The sequence below is a fragment of the Plectropomus leopardus genome, chromosome 7, assembly GCF_008729295.1.
Source record: "Plectropomus leopardus isolate mb chromosome 7, YSFRI_Pleo_2.0, whole genome shotgun sequence".
NCBI lineage: Eukaryota > Metazoa > Chordata > Actinopteri > Perciformes > Serranidae > Plectropomus > Plectropomus leopardus.
Genome location: NC_056469.1, coordinates 23483360 through 23504195, shown reverse-complemented (window position 1 = coordinate 23504195; position 20836 = coordinate 23483360). Strand labels below are relative to the sequence as shown.

At 40.2% G+C, this 20836-nt stretch overlaps 1 protein-coding gene across 1 annotated transcript in view; it reads left to right on the top strand.

Moving 5' to 3' along the window:
* erfl3 (Ets2 repressor factor like 3) overlaps nt 1-20836 on the top strand; it is a 63348-nt gene that overhangs the window by 24496 nt on the left and 18016 nt on the right. The window contains exon 2 of the mRNA XM_042489325.1: nt 20505-20739. Within this exon, the coding sequence (XP_042345259.1) occupies nt 20505-20739 (235 nt within the window). The remainder of the gene's footprint in view (nt 1-20504; nt 20740-20836) is intronic.

Here is a 20836-nt window from a genome sequence, read left to right as displayed (position 1 = left end):
CAATATCTCCAATTTAATGGAGCTAGATGACATGGCTAGATGACTATCCGTGGTGCTCAAATTACCAAGAAAGAACATTTGAAAAACTCAATAGCAAACACACTTAATGTTTCTGTCTTTCACTGTAATCAGCCTCTTGTCCATCCGTAGATGCACGCTTCATTCTGTATCGGTTGATGATTGTAGTTCAGTAAAAAGGAAATGTTTCCTACGTGAAACTGCTCACAACAAGGTTATCAACAAGATTATCTTGAATAACCAGGTCATGATTTTCTAGAAAAAGGGCATTGCTATCGAGATTTTGTGCACCACAAGCCGAGTGACATCTTGTTTCATTATATCTGAGAGAAAGCGGACATCTCTACAAAAGATATCTCCAACACTCGGCAACTCACACCAAAACAAGCTGCTGATGATGATGGGTAAGATGGAAAATATGTATTATGGATTTTGGGGTAAACTGTCCCTTTAAAGTATCATGGATTGGTGCAGCACATATAAAGCTCAATTTAGTTTGAACTTTGGAAATGGTTAGTAAAAATAACTCGTTTAATAAAGGGCATAAATATTTTGTATTTTATAAACAAATTGACATTGTACGATTGACAGAGCAGAAAATATTTGCATTATCGTCATAAGAATGAACATACAATAAACATAGTAATGGTGGTCACTAATCATTTATTTAGATCCTCTAAGGAAAAGGGATGTGATGCCTTAAGCTTAAACACACAACACTAACCCAGCATAACCCAGCATGCATTTGGTGAATGGTGGGTTATTGGGTTGCTTGTTTATCAATTCTCCCACCAGCTGATGGATTAGTGTTACCAGCCAATACGGCTCAAGAGCTTGGGTCAGGTCAACAAAGCTACACAGTCATACACGATTTCTAAAGAATAGAAATCGCAGCTGCTGTTGTATGGCAACGTCCAGTCACTATTAAGAGGATAAATGCTGAAAACATTTTTGAGGTCCTTGATTATAGTGAGGCTATTTTGGGAAATGAGACAACATGTGCATGCCAAAGTCACTGAAAACTGAATGGCTTGAAGTTCCACCACCTAATTGACATCACCTTTCATCTGAAAAGGGGTTTGAAAAGGTCTAAAAAATAAAGCGCTGTAGACACAATTCTGACTTTTACATAGTTTGTATTTCAATTGCAACTTCAGCCATTTGTCCAAAATATGAAGAAGTGGCTGGCGATTTGAAACATACTGAGCTTTCAGAAAGGATGGATATGCCAGAGAACCAGCTCAGCAATTGTCCTCAGCAACTTTACTCCTTTTATCGGATGTCCTTTAAAGTTAACTTTAAAAACTTTCACCCATACAAGAGATTGTTCAGTCAAAGGTTTCTTTTTTATCCTGACAAAACAGTAGGAACAATTGTATCTGTTGTTGGAATAATACTTTTTTTCTACAGTTATGTTTAAGTTTAATGCAACAGTAAAGCCCAGTCAGACAAGAGTTGTTAGTTTACAGTTCAATGAATGAAATGATGCATGCAAATCCTATAGATTTTACACAAGGTCAGGGACAGAAAATTATGCAAAGTTAATGCGCTTTACCTCAGGACTACAAACGGTTTTCAATAAAGCTGAAGCATTAGTCGATCGATCTGCAACAACTTTAAGAAACAATTAATTGCTAAATTGATGTAATAAGCAAGAAATATCAAACATTTTCTGGTTGCAGGCTTTCAAATGTTTCAGTGGCGGGGAAGTGAAAAGGATTGGCAATTGTGCTTGAGCATGGTACGAATTAATCTCTCCTAATTTAAAAATACCACAAGACTCATGAAACTTTTCATTTTTTCTGATATTTTGCAGCCTAAACAACAAAAATAAAACATGAAAAATTAAAATGTCAGTTAGTTGCAAACCTATTAATGACACAAAGTGCAAATCAAAATCAGATTTGTCGTCTAAAGATTGACATTTATCTCCTGCTAACTTTTTGGTTTTTCTGCCAGTTGGTCTACTAATCAGAGCCCTGATAACAGTTTTACTCGATGGAACGACTTAATAACACTTGCATCATTTCGAGTGAAAGATCCAGAAAACACCAGATACAACAGAAAGATAAAGATATGCAACACAACCCTGATATGATTTTAAAAGCGCAAGAACAAACTAAATAAATGTCTGGTGTAAAGATCAGGTGTCTCGCTGCTTTGTCTCTCACTTGCCATCACGCAGAAAAGTTAATCCACCTTGGAATGTGTCAGCTTCAGACGCTAGACAGCAGGCCTCTGTGTACGTGTGTGCTCATGACTCAGTTGTCTTTTACGTCGTTTCATAACGTTGTTTATTTCATAATGTTGCGGGAAGAGGAGGGAGAAAAAAATCACAACAAAAGTGCTCGCTGTCAAAAAGAGAGAGAGGCCTTGCTGAGTATTTCTGACGTGCAGCGTGTTATTCTCTTCAAACTCAGTTTAACACGGCCCGTGTTGCCAGCTTGTTGTAGGACCGCTGGGTTGGTTTACACTGGAGCCTTGTTTGCCTTGAGCAGCCCTTGCTTTTGGAGAGGGTGGAAAAGTTCTGTCTTGTTCCCAGCCAAGGCTAGTGGGCACACACGCGCTCATACACACACATTATGCACACACACTCGTGTAGTGCAGATCTCTGTCTCCTAACGACTACCTGTTGCTGGCAGATTCAGCCTCCCACTCCTTTCTCTCTGTCTCTCTCCATCTCCCGCTCTCTCTTGCTCCTGCCCTGCTCTTCCCTTTCTAATACCTGGTCTATTTGAGTCCGTGTTCCAAGCTTGAAAGGATTAATTGCCGTTTATGCTTTATTTTTTTGTTCTGTTCGTTTCTGGGGGGTTATTTTTAGGCCTTAAGTGTCTGGTTGCTAGGAGACCGTGTCAGAGGGAGAGAGAGAGAGAGAATGGAGGAGAGTTTGCGTTGTGAAGGCTGAATTACAAAAACATTCACGCACTGAGTCAGCACTGACACACTCACACATAAATATACACACACACACACACACAGGGTGTTTTAGTCTGAAGCTGTTATTGTGGACTTGTTTTTCTGGTTCTGTGTATCTTTTCAGCAGGTCTGCTCTCTGTGTGTGTCACTGTCACGTATGTGAGGAAATTCTGGCTCATCTTCAGTACCTGCTGTCACGTGCACACCTGTGAGTCTGTTATACATACAGGTTGGTTGGTAGACATGGTTTGAGTGCATGCTCATTTGTTTGAAGGACAGTCTAGTGCAACAAGTGTGCGTCACCATTACATTCTTATAATATTTTTAGCTGCAACCAGCAGCTCTATAGCTCTGTCACTCCTTTGGTTGCTCTGACAAAAGTTACCCCAACCCTTTGGTGGCCAGTTTTTGCCTTAGTGAACTGAATTTTGGCAAAATTTGGTGTGTATCAGTATGAAGCCCAACATTTTGTGGAAAGAATAGTGATCGTCCTAAGAACAGCTGATCAAATGTTTGTGTGTATTGGCATAAATGGACAATGCTTGGGTTCAAATGCGTGCTTGGTCGCTGCTATTGCAAATATGCACTTGTTAATCTTTGAAGCACTTTGCTGTCTTTGATATACTTCACTTCTTTTTGACAATAAAAGCAAGAAATGGCAATACAAGATTTTGAATAGAAATAATTTTATCAAAGAATAAACTGAACAAGCTCTATTTAATGTCCTATCAGTGCTTGCCTCTGCATTTCCTGAGTTGGTTTTGGCTATTGCTAGATCTTTAGCAAAATTTTAAGAGTACGACTTGCAAGGTGTTTGCATTGTCAGATTTCACTTATTTTTGCACATCTCCTCTAAAAAATGTACTTTTTAACACAAACGTTTGTTTGAAAAACAGCCTCATGCAACAAGTGTGAATCACTGTTACATTCTTAAAATATTTTTAGCTGCAACTAGCGGTTCTATAGCTTACACTTTTAGTCCGTCCTCAAAAATTTACGCACTGGTTTGGCAGCCACAGTTTTGCTCTCTGAGGCTGAAATTTGGCAAATAGGTCAAGTGTGTGTGTGTGTGTGTGTGTGTGTGTGTGTGTGTGTGTGTGTGTCAGTGTGTGTGTGAGAGAAAAAGAGAGAAGCCCAAGATTTTGTGGAAAGATAAGTCATGGACCAAAAGACAGCTGATAAACTGTCATGCCAGTTGGCAAAAATTAGCGGGTCACTCACTCACTCACTCACCAGGTACAGCGGGCGACCCACGTACTAAGGCTGTATCATTGCTGCATTGGCTGCAGATTCAGTTTCAACCTGCAAAACATCTTTTAAAAATGTGGATACATGCGCTCTTTCTTCTGCCACCTCTACTGAGATCTGATGTTTGATTTGATTATTTGATGTTGCCGTGTTGGCTCACGATCCATCAGACTCTTATAGCTCCAAGACAATAATACATTAATCACATTGTCATGTTCCTTATTACTAATGCAGTGCAAGTTGGATTTAGTGCTGTGACGCAGTCAGCACAAGTTGATGGTGTAGGCTGCTTTTTAATTTGCCAGGAAGTGTCATAATGACAAATGCTGGTTCAGTCAGTTTGCGTAAGAATCATATTGTTTTAAACTGTACAGCAGACCAGACCGACAAAACTGGAAATCAGTCCAACTTAACTCTTAGTAGAGATAATTATTATGTCTGAGTGGACTTTGCAAGCTATGTTTAACTCCCTGTTAGTGCTTGTCTTTGTATCTCTTAAGTTGGTTTTGATTCTTGCCAGATTTTGGCATGTATCAGAAATGACACGCATGGACACACACACATACAGGAAACAGATCTGTTGTGGTGCATAACAGTTGCTAACATCCTGTCCCGCTCTAGTACCACATTCCAGGAAACCACCTCCCAAAAGTGCCACCCATCTATTACACACACACACACACACACACACACACACACACACACACACACACATACACAAACCTGACAGATAAATGTTTCGATCATGCCACATCTAATTTACTCCTGCGTGACAAAGTCATCCTGTGACCCATTAACCTTACAAACACACACACTGAATTTTGTGGGAAATCACAGCCACACTGCCCCAAGGTCACATACTGCTATTGCATAGTTGTATAAAATTAAATTCCGATGTGACTTCTTCATGTCACATAAACTGTATTTGTTCAACAGTCTCAAACCACAAGATATATTTAGGTTGTTGTCATTTATACCAAAAAAGCATCCAATCCTCACTTTCAAAAAAAAATGGAACCGGCAAATATTTGGCAAGTCGAATTGCCCGATGGAGTCTATACTTTCTTCTCTTAAAGGTAAGCTTCACTTTTGCTCGATTGTATAAAATTTAAACAAACACACCACATAGAAGTTGAGATCATATCTATATCTCTCCATCCCTACGCGCTCCTACACGTTGAGTTGCGCACACAGTCAAACACACTCTTACAGGCAGTGGTGAGTGTAGGCAGTGTGTTGTTGAACCAGAGGTGAAGCGTCAGCTGGCAGCTCTCTGCCAAGCTGTTGGCCGGAGAAGTACATTAACACCGGCGTGTGAGATGGGGCGACAGAGTGAAAGAGAAGAGAGGCGCCTGTGGCCTGTAACACGGTTGTGTTAGGTCTTAACAGCTTTTCCCGAAAAGTAACTTTGAAGAAAATGATTGGCCGATCATGGGAATATAACCATGTATTTTAGCTTAGATGCACAGACATAGAACCACTTTCCTAACCTTTAAAGCCATATTGTAGCAAAATAACTGTTTATATTTTTACTTTTTACATGTTAAAGTAAAGGGGAAGATTAAGAATATGAGTTGCAAGGTCTTTGCAGTACCAGATTTCAATTATTCTCACGCATCTCACCCCAAAAAGATGTGAACTGTAGCCATTTTATCACAAATATTACAGCCAAAGATTTAAATATTGGTGTTTAAATGGAAAATATACAGTAAAAAGTTGTTAGCGCTCATATGAGATTATAGCATCCCTTTTTATAGTTTCATTTTCATGGTCATCAAAAGTTCACTCAGTTCAAGCCTGTCTTTTACAATCTGAAACTACAGTAGTAAGTAGTAACTACTAGTGTTCATAATACTACTGTTATTTAATGCAGATAAAATTACGTTATTGAACAATGTACAAGCCTGGAGTATCACAGGGTTAAATTTGAAGCTGTAGTTTGTACCCGCTAATAAAAAAACGGCTTAATTCCAACTTTTAAACCTAAATTATATCCAGTGCACATAGGCCACATCAGTTGCAGCATGGAGAAACATTTAGCAAGTGTGTGTGCATATTTGTATGTGTGTATGTCTAAGGAGAGAGGTTAATGTCCTGGGAGCAGTGCGTCACTTTGGTGAGAGTAAATATACCTAACAGCACCCTGAGAGCAACAGGACTCTTCTCTCACTGACACAATATTATTCTGCTGCTCTTAACACACTCTGGGGAACACACACACACATACACACACACTCCCACCAGGCTTGTTTATAAGTGTATTTACAGTCCAGTCCAGTTGTCCAGCCCACCTGAGAGCGTATCAGGTGCAGTGCCTCCGGCCATTATGTGTGTTCATGCGTGGACATTGCTCAGTGTTTTTGTTCACATGGCATCGTCCTAAATGCATTTGTGACATTTTCTCTTTAAGTCTTCCCGTTCCCATGTGAAAAAGCTGGATAGGTGTGTACCTTTTCTTAGAGTTCCCAGGTGAAGATGCACCTGTTGTGTGTACATGTTGCTAGTTACATAGACTGTACAGAGTGATTAGTTTTCCCATGTGGTTAGATGCTAGACCACTAGGGTCCTTACAGTCTAAAATCAAGCTCTGAGTAACAGACTCGGCCTCTTTAGAAACCAGTCCAGCCCTCTTAGGTGATCATGTTTATTGAGTTAGTTTTACTTGGCGATTAATCAATTAAACATGTTTTTTTTTTTAATTTTCAGTTTCAGTCTTGATAGTGCCTGGTTGTTCTGCACATCTCAGCCATTTTTACATTACATTTGGCAAAAATCTCCAAGCACGCATGAACCTTTCATTGATTCAGTTAGGCAAAGGCTTATATTTACTTCACTGCTGATGAAAATTAACTTTAAACTTAATTCTCGTGTTGTCAAAGTTGTGTTTGGGTTTTTTTTGTTTTTTGGGGGTTGGGTTTTTTTCAGAATTACCTTGAATCTGCAGTGAGTTTATAAACCTTCTCTTCTTGTAACTGCATTAGCATGCTTTGTTAGTGTAACTGACAGAGAGTTCATGTCAACAAATGCCCGTCACTTATGCTTGTGTTTGTGAGTTTCTGCCTGCATCTCTAAAACTACTGGACCAATCAGCCTGATATTATTGTTTGCACATTTATGACTGTATATTGGATTCACAATAGCTTAAAAACCAATCTTACCAACTTTATATTGCCACTGAGTGCGGAGTGCTCACTCGCTCAAAAACTAACATCAATTAAAAGGTTTAGTTGTATTTTGAACTGACACATGCTGCTTCATTCCATACTGATGTTTTATGATCCACTGAAGTTAGACAGGATACGAGGTGAATCGACCGTTTTTGGTATCCTCGCCTACGTCTTAACTGTAAAGCAGCCGGGAAGGACAATACCACCGGACACAGCTGTGCTGGTTCTGGCTGCCGTGACTTTTACCTGTTTATGTTAAGTCCTCTGCATGGCGTCATACCACAGTGAGAGCATTTCAGAATTGGACAATTTGCCTGCCCGATTTTGTAGACGCTCAGATTGTGTTGATTTGGTAATTTACCCTTGATATTTGTACTTCCACCACTTCTACCATAAGTACATGAGTAGGCTATGTAGTTGTACTTTTTTGCTCTATTTAAGTTGATTCAAAGTTAGAATCCAAAGTTCCAAATTCCAAGTTACTATTAGAAACCCAGTTGTGAATGACAAACATCAAATATTTGTGGCTTTGTTTTAGTCATTAAAAATAATAATTTCATCCTCACTTGCATTAAATCTATATTTTACATCCAGTGCCTTTTAGCAGGAGAACTTATCTTATCTGTGTACACTAAACCTTCAAAAACGCTCCTGTCTGCTGGATTTGTCTTGAGTGGCTGCGATCAGCTCGGTTGGCGGCCCTGTAAAGATCTGCGCTGGGAGTGCATTTCTCTAGTTTTAATAAAGTGATTAGTGAGATGATAAACAACATGTAGGCGGAACATTTCTGCTTACAAAGTCAGCCTTTAAACACACACTTCAAACAGTTTTTGTCTGTTTTTTGCTCAAAAAAATGAACATTTGAACCATGTTGTGACTTAACAAGTTTACAGTCCAGTGGCGGAGCTTGTGAACTAGATGTGGAGAGGTGCTTGTTCTGGAAGAGAGGATCCCTGTGGACGTTTTGCTTTTTTTTTTTTTCCTCTCTTGCTCCTCCCCTACAATTTCCTGGAAAAGACGTCTTGTCTGCTCACTGGAAGACGAGTTATACAAAGAGAGGCTGAGAGACGTACTCTTACGTCAAGCCCTTCTCATTCTCTGTCCCACTTGTTCCCTCATCACCTCCTCCTCTTCCTCCTTCAGCACTTCTGTACTTTCCCTATTCTCCCCATCCATGTTGTGTGTTCTCTCTCAGTGTTGAACAATAACCCCAGTGTGTGTAAGTGTGTGTGTGGCGCTATTTTTGGCCTCTCCAAGGCCACAAAGCACTCTCTTCCCACTTGCTCTTTCTCTGTTTCTCTCTTCTGCACCTATATAACAGTGAGTAAGATCCTATAGAAAATGTAGACTGTGGGTGACCTTGAAGAATAGTTAAACAGCCTGCCAGGCTTACATGTTTTTCTGTGTGATGTGTGTTTAACCCCCTGGCACTCAGGTGAGGCAGGGGGCATGAACACTTTTGGCTCCAAGAAGAACATTTTCCTCCAAGGGAAATTAGTCTCCATCTGGATTATTCACAACCCACATTTCTTCTCAAGATTGTTTCCAAACCAGTAAAATCTACTCTGCATGTTACAATAAAACTAAGCTTGTGTACTTAATCAAACAACTTGCCTACCTATTTATCATCGGCTAACTCAAGTTCAGCAGACTCCCATTTAAACCAGTGTGAAATTCAAATGGAAAACAAAGCCAGTCAACAATTACTCTTTTAATCTACATCTCCGCCAGACAGTGGAAACACTTGTGGTGGCTTTAACTTATCCCACTATTTCTACTTGAATAGACATGAGTTAAAGAGAAACACGTGGAAACATTTTAATTAGGAAATCCAGTTTTTAGTCACTGTTTTACTCTAGTAATTAATATTGTGAAACCAAAGACTGATGCTTGTAGTCAGAGCTGAAATGATAATTGAATCAACAGAAAATTCTGGCAGTTTTGGTGGTTGATTACTTGTTATATGTACTTGCTTATGTCATTTTTAAAACAATAATGCCAACATTTCCCCCTTTCAGTCTGTCAAATGTCCAAATTTGCTGGTTTTCCGAGTTTGCTTTTAATAGTAGTTGATTATATTTTCATTTGGATTGTAGGTCAAATAAACACAGCAACTTGAAGGTGTCATATTCACTTCTGGGGCACTTGTGTTAAACATTTTTCACTTTTTTCTTACATTTTACGCACCAGATGTTAATTTAGAAAATATTCAACCGGTTAATCGATCGAAAATCATTGTAAGTTGCCATCTCATCTCTCTTTGTTAGGGTTTCTACCTACCCTTAAAAAGGTCTTATAAAGCATTTAACTTATTTAATTTATTTTATTAAACAAAATACAAAAAATAAGGCTTTCCTGGTCGTAAATGTCTTAAACCAATCTTTCAAAATTATTGAATATGCTAAGACATTTATTGTTGACGTTGCATTTTAAAATCGATGAAAATTGTAGGTAGTTTTCTGTAATTATTTATAATATGCCTTTCACATTTATGTCACACAGACCAGGATAGCAAAACCAGCAACATGCCACATACAGAGTAAAAAACACATTTTTTTTCTCCAAAAAAAAATAAAAAAACGCCAGGTGTTTCCCAGTTTTGTTCTAGCCTTGCCTCCAACACGAGGCAAAAAAGTTATCTTACACAAACGTGGGCAAAATTTTCTCTAAACCCAAGTCATTAATTTCAGTTCATTTTTTTTTTTTCCTTTTGTTGTAGTTATTGTAAAGTTGCTCTTAAATTTAATTCCAATTGGCAGTTAAAAAATCTCGAATCATTGTTCCCTTAAGCTGGAGGAACCCTCTCTCACACAAGTGTGAGAGAAAATTTAGCGTAATGTTATATTTATATGCTTACAATGATCTCAAAACCAAAAAAGTACAAAAATCATTTGGGATATGTTTTTTTCCAAGGGCTCAGACATCAAATTTAAGGAGCATTTTTAATTAATAGATTTTGTTTTGTTTTTTTTTACATTTTCCATCAAAATGTTTTCCAACTTTGCTTTCTCTGTCACTCCCCCGTGTCCCTGTCTCTTTCTCTCTGTGTGTCTCACTCTCTAGTCTTCCTCAAGTATTGGCCTAATGAATTTTTAATGGACTTGGTGGGAAGAGTCCAGACACTTTGGGATTCAGGCGTATGGGCTCTGATTACCCTCCTCCTCCTGCGGAGCCCACCCTCCTCTCTTCTCTCCCTCCTTTCACTCTTACTTTCTCTGTCTCACCCTCAAAGTCTTTTATTATCCCTCCATCCCTCCCCTCCACCTCCTGGTCTTGTGTTTCTGTCTTCTCTGTTCCCCGAGCTCGGCGCTTCAGGCAGTTTCACTTATCCGAGCAGCTGTGACAAAGACAAGGCTGTGTATACTTGTGTATGAATGTACTGCTGTAGGCAAATAACTGACTGTCTCTCAATTTTTAGTGCTTTTGCAGACTCTCAGAGCCGACAGTGACCTCACCCCCCTCACCCACACACACTTGCACTGGTCGTTTCCCACATCAACGCTAAAGCTGAGTTGGGTTAAAGTAGTACGGCGCTAGCCAACTCCCGCTAATGGCTGTTCAGAGGCCCTGGCCCTGTGTAAAAAACCCTGAGTCTGCAACTCCACTGTTAGTTTGGCACAGGCCTGTCAGTTGATTTGCTGCTGAGTAGGACTCGCAGCTCTGGGAATCTCTCCTCCTCATCTCTTTTCTCACTCTACTACTTTGTCTGACTGCCCGTCTGTCTCTGCCTCCTTCCCATCAGCTCTCGCCCTCCTTGGCAATTCAGGTCAGTCATCCAGCCAGTCATGCCTCTGAGGCGATGTCAAATTTATTTTCATCACAGACTAATTTAAGTTTTCTGGTTTGTCAATGAAATGTCAAAAAATAGTTGAAAACATTGTTATTATCTTTCAGAGCCCTCAAATTCCTTGTTTTAGTCATCCATTCATCCAAAAGCCATTCAGTCAAAGCACACTGTGGAGTTTTCCTGTAAACAAACACTTTCTCACCACTATTTGTGTGTATACATTTCCTTCCTCACAAAACATTTGCAAAGCTTGCATTGTTTACATCCATATTTATTTGCTAGCAGTCATCCTTGCCTTTCCTGGTGTGTTGCTTCATGTTCTTTGTGCAATACAACTACCACGGCTACCAACTGTTGTTGAATAGCACAAAACTGGCAGCAGGAATGTGTATTGTGTTGCCTGAATTGCTCCATAGAGCTATTAGTGGTCAAAAACTCCACAGGATACCTTATAATTTCATATTTTTCAAAGAAAAGTAGCAAATCATCACATTTAAGGAACTGGAGCTGGAGAAAGTTTAGCCCTTTTTAGCTTATTATTTTCTCCAACAGTGTCATTAGAAGGACATTTTAGAGAATGCAAGACAGACAAGATGAAAAATTGCAATGACACATCAAATGAATAATGAATTCCCAGAAACGGGTCATGAATTCATGTGTGACTGTGCCAGAATGTAGCAGGCATACGCAGACATTATATGGGTGGTATCACAGTATTACGATATACCAGGATATTTCAAAATCCAGACAGTGTCATTTTAAATACCGTCAAAAAACCGGACCCTCATCTTTCTATTAACTTCCTACTGATGAGACTGTAATGAGGATGTTTTGCATGCAGTGCGCATCACGTGCCCTGGAGGTTATGCTCGGGCCACACTGCTTGTGTGAGCAGTGTGAGTTCACACTAGCAGCATTTGTTGTTGCAGCACTGCTGCAGAGCTGCTTTCTGTTACACTGTATTTCCACAATTGAAAGCACATTCTCTTTTAATTTATAAAGTCGTGCAAGATACTGCATTGTCAACAACGCGGTCCTGCAAATGTTTCACAATAAAATGCCTTGTGTGTCAGCAGAAACGTTGTCAGAGGGCTTTTATTTGGAAACAGGAAAGGCTGAGTAAAACAGACACAATTGTATTTCTTCATGTCTGTGACTTGAATTATCAAAAGACCATTTTCACTGTCTATTTGTGCTGAAATCCACATGCATCATGCACAAAAAATCAGGGAGACTCAGTTTCTCTGTATTTGCCACAGCTGCCTTGCTGTGTCTGAGCAGAACTGCTCAACCCATCAGTATAGCTGCTCTAGCCTCGTAACATGTGCTGAATAAAAACATAAAATAAAAAAAAAACAGGCTCCACAACGTGGAAGACTTTCGGCAAAAGAGAGAAACATGATTTCAGAAGTTATATGGTTGTCTTTCTTTATTTAATAAAGAAAATCAGTATAAGAATATTACATTTTGTTGATGTGTAATTTTGTATTGAGTGGCCTGAAAATTGCTAGACAGTCTGCAGAACACAGCACACTTGGCGGGTTGGCGGTGCTTGGAGTGGTGTTAGTGCCACACACTGATACCGTTATACGGTGAAGGCCTTTTAGATATGTATCTGCCGAATTGGCTGTATGCTGTACATGGCCAAATAATAATCCTAAAACCCCCAAATTACCGCCATATCCCGCATGTGTTAATCAGAAAATGTTAAATCAGGAATATTAACAGTGAATATGCTATTTTTATAACACAAATCAAATCACAACAGAAATCAGAGGATTGCTATATTGGGAATGAAAGGGGAATATTGGTGTGCATATAATGTAGCCAATGTTAGGGCAACATCATATATCGAAGTTGACCAAGAAGTTGCCCTTTACCCAGAGTTAACACAGCTGCCAGACACTTCATCTTCTCAAGTCCTTTGTCATTTTCTCTTTCTCCCTCACTCTTTTCTCACTCATTTGCTTTCATCTCCTCCGCCCCCCTTTCGGCTCTCTCGGTGTGAGAGAGAGTGGAGGTCATTGTTGGACTGGTGAGCAGCGCACATAGCTGGAATAGCAGCAGTGTTAGAAGTCTGCTAGGGGCCTGCCACCAAGATCACATAGAGGAAAAGAGGCATCCGCACTCCCAGAGAGGAGGAGGAGGATGAGGAGGGGAGTTAGAAGGAGGAGGAGGGGATGGAGGGACGGAGGAGGAGGAGGTAGGGGGATAAGCAATCTGATCTGGATGACAACAGACTACCAGACGAGCTATGATCTCATCGCTCCCTTAAACCCCCGCCCCTCCTCCTCCTCCTTCCTTCCCTCCATCCACCCCCTCTCTCCTCTCCCACTCATGCCATTGTCTCTCTTTCTCCCTCTTCCCACTTTTGTTCCCCTGATCTCCCTCCCCCGTCTCTTTTTCCTCCTACTTTCTTTTCTCTGTCCTCCACTTGTCCCGTTGCTCACCCCATCTTGTCTTGCTTTCTTCTCTTTCACTCTAGCCCCCCCTCGTCCTCTGTCCTCGTCCCCTTTGCATCACTTTCTACCACCTGCCCCTCACTTGTCCCACACAGTCACAGACACACACCTCTTGACGCACTTGCACTCTCTAGTGTCCCAGGCCAGAGATTAGGCGCACCCCTATCGTCAACCCGCCACACCAGTCTGTACATTATTGATGCCGAGTCTGTCTATGTGTGTGTGAGAGTGTGAGGCTTGCGCATGCATGCTGTAATGGCTATCTGGTGTCTCCCCTGGGAGGGAGAGAGGTGGGGTGAGGAAGGCGAGGAGCCAAAGAGAGGGAGAGTCGAGGTCAGAGAGGTTAAGTGTGGTGGAGGGGGTTAGGTCCTCGTTCCCGCTGCTCCTCTCTCTTTCTCGGCTTCATTGTAACTTTTTTTTCTAACACAGATTCCAAAAATTCCTAGTTGAAATTCCCCTATTGAGTGTACAAGGCTGATGAGACAGATCAGTTTGTGTGTGTGTGTGTGTGTCTGTGTGTGTGTGTCTGTGTGTCTGTGTGTCTGTGTGTCTGTGTGTGTGTGTCTGTGTGTCTGTGTGTGTGTGTCTGTGTGTCTGTGTGTGTGTGATAGATGATCCAGTGTGAGTCAGGACAGCTCAGCCTGGGTTGGACTTTGGGTGGATAGAAGGACAAAGGCACCTGTTCTTGCTCTCAGCATTCCTCTGAACCTAATCCCTACCATTACACACACACACACACACACACACACACACACACACAAACACAAACTTTCAATGTGGTGGCTTTTATATACGCTGTTGCTTATGACAGTATATCATGCATCATTTCAGGTCAAGAATACCCTCTTCTTTATTCACAAACAATCTGATTGCCAGTCATCCATTTACATGGGATCCATTTCACTCATGGACCTGAAACATGGTGTGTGTGTGTGTGTGTGTGTGTGTGTGTGTGTGTGTGTGTGTGCGTGCGTGCGTGCGTGCGTGCGTGCGTGCGTGCGTGCGTGCGTGCGTGCGTGCGTGTGTGAGCACAAACTTTTAAGAGCAGCAATTTTGTTTTATTTTGTTGTAATATTTATCCTATGTCTGTTTGATGAACTTGGTTTGCTCATGTTTTAGCTACTGCTTCTTTATATTTGACAGTTTCTCACCCAGTAAAAGCTTCCAGTACAAACAAGCATCAGGATTTATCACACATTTATTTATTTGTGGCCTGCCATCATTAAATGATCTGCTGCCATGTATTGATTATATGTTTTTGGAGCTGGACCATCACAGGAGCGCTATTTGAATATACGGTTAGATTATTGATTGCATCACACTCTTAGAGCATAATCTGGGCACAGACAGAGCAGCAGAGTCCACACATACACGAGTATTTTTAAAAATGCATTTTTTTCCATCTCCGGTTTTAAAAAAATGGTGTTCGGTCCACATCAAAACACAAACACAGGCTGTCAAGTAATGTCAAGCGCACGCCAAAGCAACAGGTGGCAATATAACCTCTACCGTAAGGCCACGTTGCCCAATCAGAAGCCTGAAGTCATTACCGGAAAAAGCACAACAACAATAAAAATGGCGCATCGCAGCAGAGAATCATATGCGTGAACTACTCAAGGATTCAAGGAAACTTTATTGTCATTCTGGCCATGTATACATGAAGAACAAAATTCAGTACTCAGGACTCAATCAATAAATCAATGCATCAATAAAATCACGGTACCCAATTTAAATAAATAAAAGAAATAAACAGCACAATAAAATAACCTTAACCGTTCATTGCTCTGTCAAAAATTTGCTTCTCATCAGTCAATCAGATCAACTTTGGCTGGACCAATTGATCAATTATCCATATTTACACTCCTCAAACTGCTGCTGGGGTTTAAAAAAAATAAAAAATTATGACAAGTTTTGCCTGCGCTGCACTCCCAGACTCACAAAAACTTTAAAATTCATAAAGTCGGACACAAAATGATGAAAAAGGGACGTGGACACACACACATACAAAATATTCTTTCCACACACGAGATAAAAAAAGGGAAATTCTTTCATTGACCATCTAATGTTGGCCACTGAGCTGCTTCAGTGGAGCAGTTTCCAGCTTGACAGCAGCACCACAGGGTCAGTGGTCATTCATTAATCTCAACCAGATTGGGGATTCGACTTGTCATATCTCGACTTGTCTTGACACAGCCACCATCAGTTCGCAGTGTCTGGAAAGAATGTGTCGTCCTCTGCAGTAGGAGTGTGTGTGGGGGTGATTGTGTGTTTTTGTTGGAGGCTCGGCCGGGCCAGTATGTTTACACTTGCCCCCGGCGTGTTCTTCTGTGATTGTAGCTCACTAAGGGTTTGATCGTGCAACAAGTGTCTGAAAGTGAAAGAGGAGGAGGAGGAGGGTGGGGAAAAAGGAAGTAAAATGACAGTGAGTGAGTGTTGTTTCATTTGCATGCTACCTACTTATCTGGAAAGTCTGAGAAACTGCAGACACAGATGGCAGAGTTTATGCAGTTTTTACACCCATTGCCGTTTCACACTTTGCACATTGTGATGTTTGTTATAAAGAACAATAATCTGTAGCTAAGATGCTTGCACAGCCTGTTTGTTGCCTTATTGGCCACCTACTATCTACAGAATATTCCACACTGATAAATTCCTGTTTAGAATATGGAGATGGAAAATGTGTAGGCACATTGTTTGACTGATGTTCAAAAACCCTTATTTTGAATGGCAAAATAACTCCTGAGTAGGTGGGACAACCGAGTGATTCATTGACCATGCCTTTGAAAAATATCACTGTGATTGGAGGAAAAGCATCAAGAAATGGTGGTGACTTATAGCTACTAGCCTACATAAATTTCCCTTTTGCCTATTTTTAACAAAAAACTGGAAGACAAAATGTGCCTGCTTCTGCTCTTACATAGCATTAAAAAGCAGTAAAGTGGTTAACTCATGCTGATGAAAGGCTCCAGTATTATGTACAGATTCATAAATATCTGGCAGATGTGCTATCAACATTATTTAGTGTTATGCAACAGTGGCTAAATGGTCAGAACGGGCTAGTGCGGCGGAGATTATCAGGGCTATCTATCTCTGCCCCAGGCTGTCATCCAGCAAATCCATTGACAAGACTGCACATCCATAATCTGTTGATTTGGGCCTGTTTGTTTTCCAATCTCTAGCCAAGCCTGTCTCATTTCCTCTGTGTCCATTTGCATGTGGTACAGTTCAAACACTGGCTTCATTCTAGACTTATATGACCTTCTATTTCCTCCCAGAGAAGGAAGTTGTGATAAAATCCACCATGAGAGAAGAAAAATACAAATCAATACCCCATGAAAAACAAAAGGCCTGTAATAAACACTCCATTTTTTAAAGAATTTCAACTTTTAATTCATTTTGATAGTGACAGAGGTGTGTTTTTTTGTTGTTTTTTTTTTGTTAAGGCTTATCTTATGATAGATCAGTTCAAAGGTAACCGTTACTGCTCAAATACTTCCATGTGCCCTTTATGTTGACATAGATACTTCTACCAGAATGCATTAGAGGGCATACAAAATACAATACGATGCAATATACAAAAATGGCAAAGGCAGGGGAGGTCGTGATAATGTGCCTTTAAAGGAGGCAGCATTGTTGTTGGTGTAGGTCGGTGAGGCCATTAAATACATTGTGGCATGTGGAAAGAGTTATTTTCACAGTATCACTGGTTTACTGCATTCAGCCATTTTTAAGATGTCATTGTTTTGTACAGTTGTGTCTTGCTTCAAATGTGCTACTCTACTGTGTTTTGTCTTTGTAAGTTTTCAGAAACTGTGCGAAAAAATGGAGGCAATGAACGCAGAGTATGTACAGATGGCTCTGTCCGTGTCCGTGTCCGTGTTTGTATCTAATGTTGAGCATAAATGTGACTTTACGGCATTTTTAAGTAACTTCAATATTCAAGTACTCACATTAAATTGTTGTAAAGTACTTGAGTACCCGCAAAAACAAATCAAAAAAATCTGAAGGTATCTTTAGGTTTAGATTTAGGAATCTAAATTGGAAAAAACATGCAATTTTAAATTATGTATTTATTTATTTATTTATACAACCAGGCTTTAATTAGCCTAAATGATAATAATAATAATACAAATATTAATGACTTATTTTTATTATTTACATAAAATGAACGTTAACATGAAAAAAATTGGCAAACTTTCTATAGCTGCTGTTAACATTACAGATTAAATGCAAGTTGCAAAGTTAGTTTGTCATCTGCATGAGGTAACACAGCAGCACTACAATTAAATTAGATTTTATCTATTTTAAATCATTAAAAAAAAGTATATATATATATATATACAAAAGTCATATTCACATTTGGACGAGGCAGCGGTGATGTCCAAACAAGATCAGGGTGATTCTAACAATCCTCCATATATGTAACAAAGATGGACAATGTAGGAATAGCGCATATCCTCTATTATATTGTATATGGTTACATCAGACGCTTATCTTCCGATTAGTTTTCTGGTTATTCAGTGTAATGTCATGCTTAACTTTATTCACACCAGACATTATATAATAAGATCAACATGCATTAAATGTCCTGCATGACACTTTAACAGGGTTGATGCTACCTCCTCACTTGCATGTTAAACTGGATATATGGATGATTGTTGATAAAATAAAGTCCAGGGCAGGCTATATCTGGCTGAATATCACACTGTGATCGTCTATTTTGTTCGGTCGTGTCAGTTTTTCTTGACCACCCAGGCGACAGAATGTTAGTGGGAGACTTGCACAAACATTTTCAAACACGAGCACTGGCACATAAACTCTTTCTAACTCGTACATTTGGGCACACACATGCTCATGCAAACAGTCATATACCCACGCCCACAGTCTCGTTCTGTGTCTCTTACTCTGCGTTTCCTTCGAGCAGCGGGTGGAGAGAGATGGAGGGATAGACAGAAGAGATGACTGGCTATGTTGTTTTCCTCCGGTCATAGGAAAGAGTGACTGCATGAGAGGAAAGAGGTGGAGGAGAGGTGGAAAGGTTTTTCATGTGCCTGAACTGTTCCATGAAGCCCACTAACACTACAACTTTCAGTATTGTAGTTTCAGTGTGCGTGTGTGTTTCCTGTGAAGAGCTGCTGTGGTAATGACAGCGAGGGAATGTGGTTTATACAAAAGCCTTAGTCTACTTCCACATTAGCTGTCTACGTTTTTTATTTGCATCTCCACATGCATTTCTAGGTCATTTTAACAGAGACCTCTGTCCACAGTGTAACACCTAGACATCATAAAAAAAAGCCAAATTTCTGTCGTTCCCCTATTTTCATTCTGCAGAAGCAAAACTGTATCACAGCCAACATCTGGTAAGAACTGACACAGACAGCTTATAGCTGACCAAATCATTATTTTATGGCTGTGACGTCGTGTGACAAAATCACCATCAGTTGGGTTATTAAAAACAGCTATATTATCAGCAGTAGTGAGATTTAAAATGCATACAGACAGAAAAAGTTGCCCTCTTAACTTTGCTGCCACACAGTTCCTAACAGTATTTGGACTACAGACGCAGATGGTTACACCCATGGATGTAAATAGAGAACTGGCTACAGTGTTGGAAGCAGGGCCCTTTCATTCAGATAAAAATTGCCTAGTGGCCCACAAAACCAAAAAAGTTCTTTTTCTGCAGTATGAAACTTCCAGGATCTCCTGAAACATGTGACCCATAGGGTAAGCTCACTAGAGACTTACAGCAGCCGATCGACTGACTTCAGGTTTAGTCCTCCGGTGACTTGAATGATGCAAAAAAATTTTAAAATGTCTAGCTCGTCTAGACTTTAGAAACATCATTGGATTGAATAGATAAAATCCTGATAGTGAAATGAGTCGGATGTTGTAATTCCGTGTGTGGCCACTATGTCAAATTGACGTTGACGTTCAGCGTCACTGGGCACTTGGTTTCGCCTCCATTCAGTGTCCTCCTGCTCTCCATGATCATCAAAACTGTTTTAGGACAACTGAATTTTTACTGTAGTTGTTCTCGTTTACATATTTTCTGTTACTGTTGCCAGGCAACCGAACAAGTACAAAATATAATCATGGCAAATAAATATTACCTGTTAACTAGTCATCCATCAAAAATAAATCTACCCTGTACATGTTAAAATACCAAAAAGCCTTTTATAGTTGAGGTTGTTTTGGAAAAGCTCCATTTTGTCTGAAGAAAATCATGGATTTATTATAGACTGTTGGTTGAATCGGAAAGAAAAAATATCATAAACTCAACCATCTTTGTGTGGATTTTCTGTTAGATGATCTTTGTAAGATGAAGACAAAGTCACAGGGGCGTCCTAGGACGAGGCAAGGCAACGCATGTTACTGTGCCTTTCATGCTATTGTTTGTGGGATGCCTTATTCTCTCTCTTCTTTCTCTTTGCTTTATGCACTTCCTCTTCTTCTTCCACCAGTGTCAAACTGCCCAATAAAAGCTTGAGAATAACCCACAAAAACTGACTGAAGAGTGAAAGTAAAATGCAGTGAAGATCTGAGGACACTCCACTCTGTGCTTCATTATGCTGCTCTGTTGTATCTGGTCTAAACTTTTTTGGACACCTTTAATCCTCTACTCCATTCACCTGAAACAGCTACAACTGCTGACTCCTAATTGTAATATCTAAGTATTTTCTTTTGCTTTGTTATAAAGCAGTTTTCAATGGTCTGAATCTCTATAAAATCAAACAAGATTTTCTGGGTTGTTTTGAATAGTGTCACTCAGTTTGATATTAGATGCAGTCTTTTCAGCAAAAGACATTATTTCTTGTCAAATTTACAGCATGTGTCTGTCTGTGTCTTTTTTGTTGTGCTCCAGTGACGCACACTAACCCTCTCGCTCTCTTTATCTCTCTGTTACAGGGATCGCCTTCCCAGAATGGGCTTACAAGCCTGAGTCGAGCCCGGGGTCCAGGCAGATCCAGCTGTGGCACTTCATCCTGGAGCTGCTCAGGAAAGAAGAGTATCATGACGTCATCGCCTGGCAGGGAGACTACGGCGAGTTTGTCATCAAGGACCCGGATGAAGTGGCCCGGCTGTGGGGGGCCAGGAAGTGTAAACCTCAGATGAACTACGATAAGCTGAGCAGGGCACTCAGGTATGATGACAGAGACACTTGCTATATATAGCACTTTTCACACAGCGATCGAGTCCCTTCTTTATGCCTCCTTTGAACTTTTTTTATGTTTTCTAAT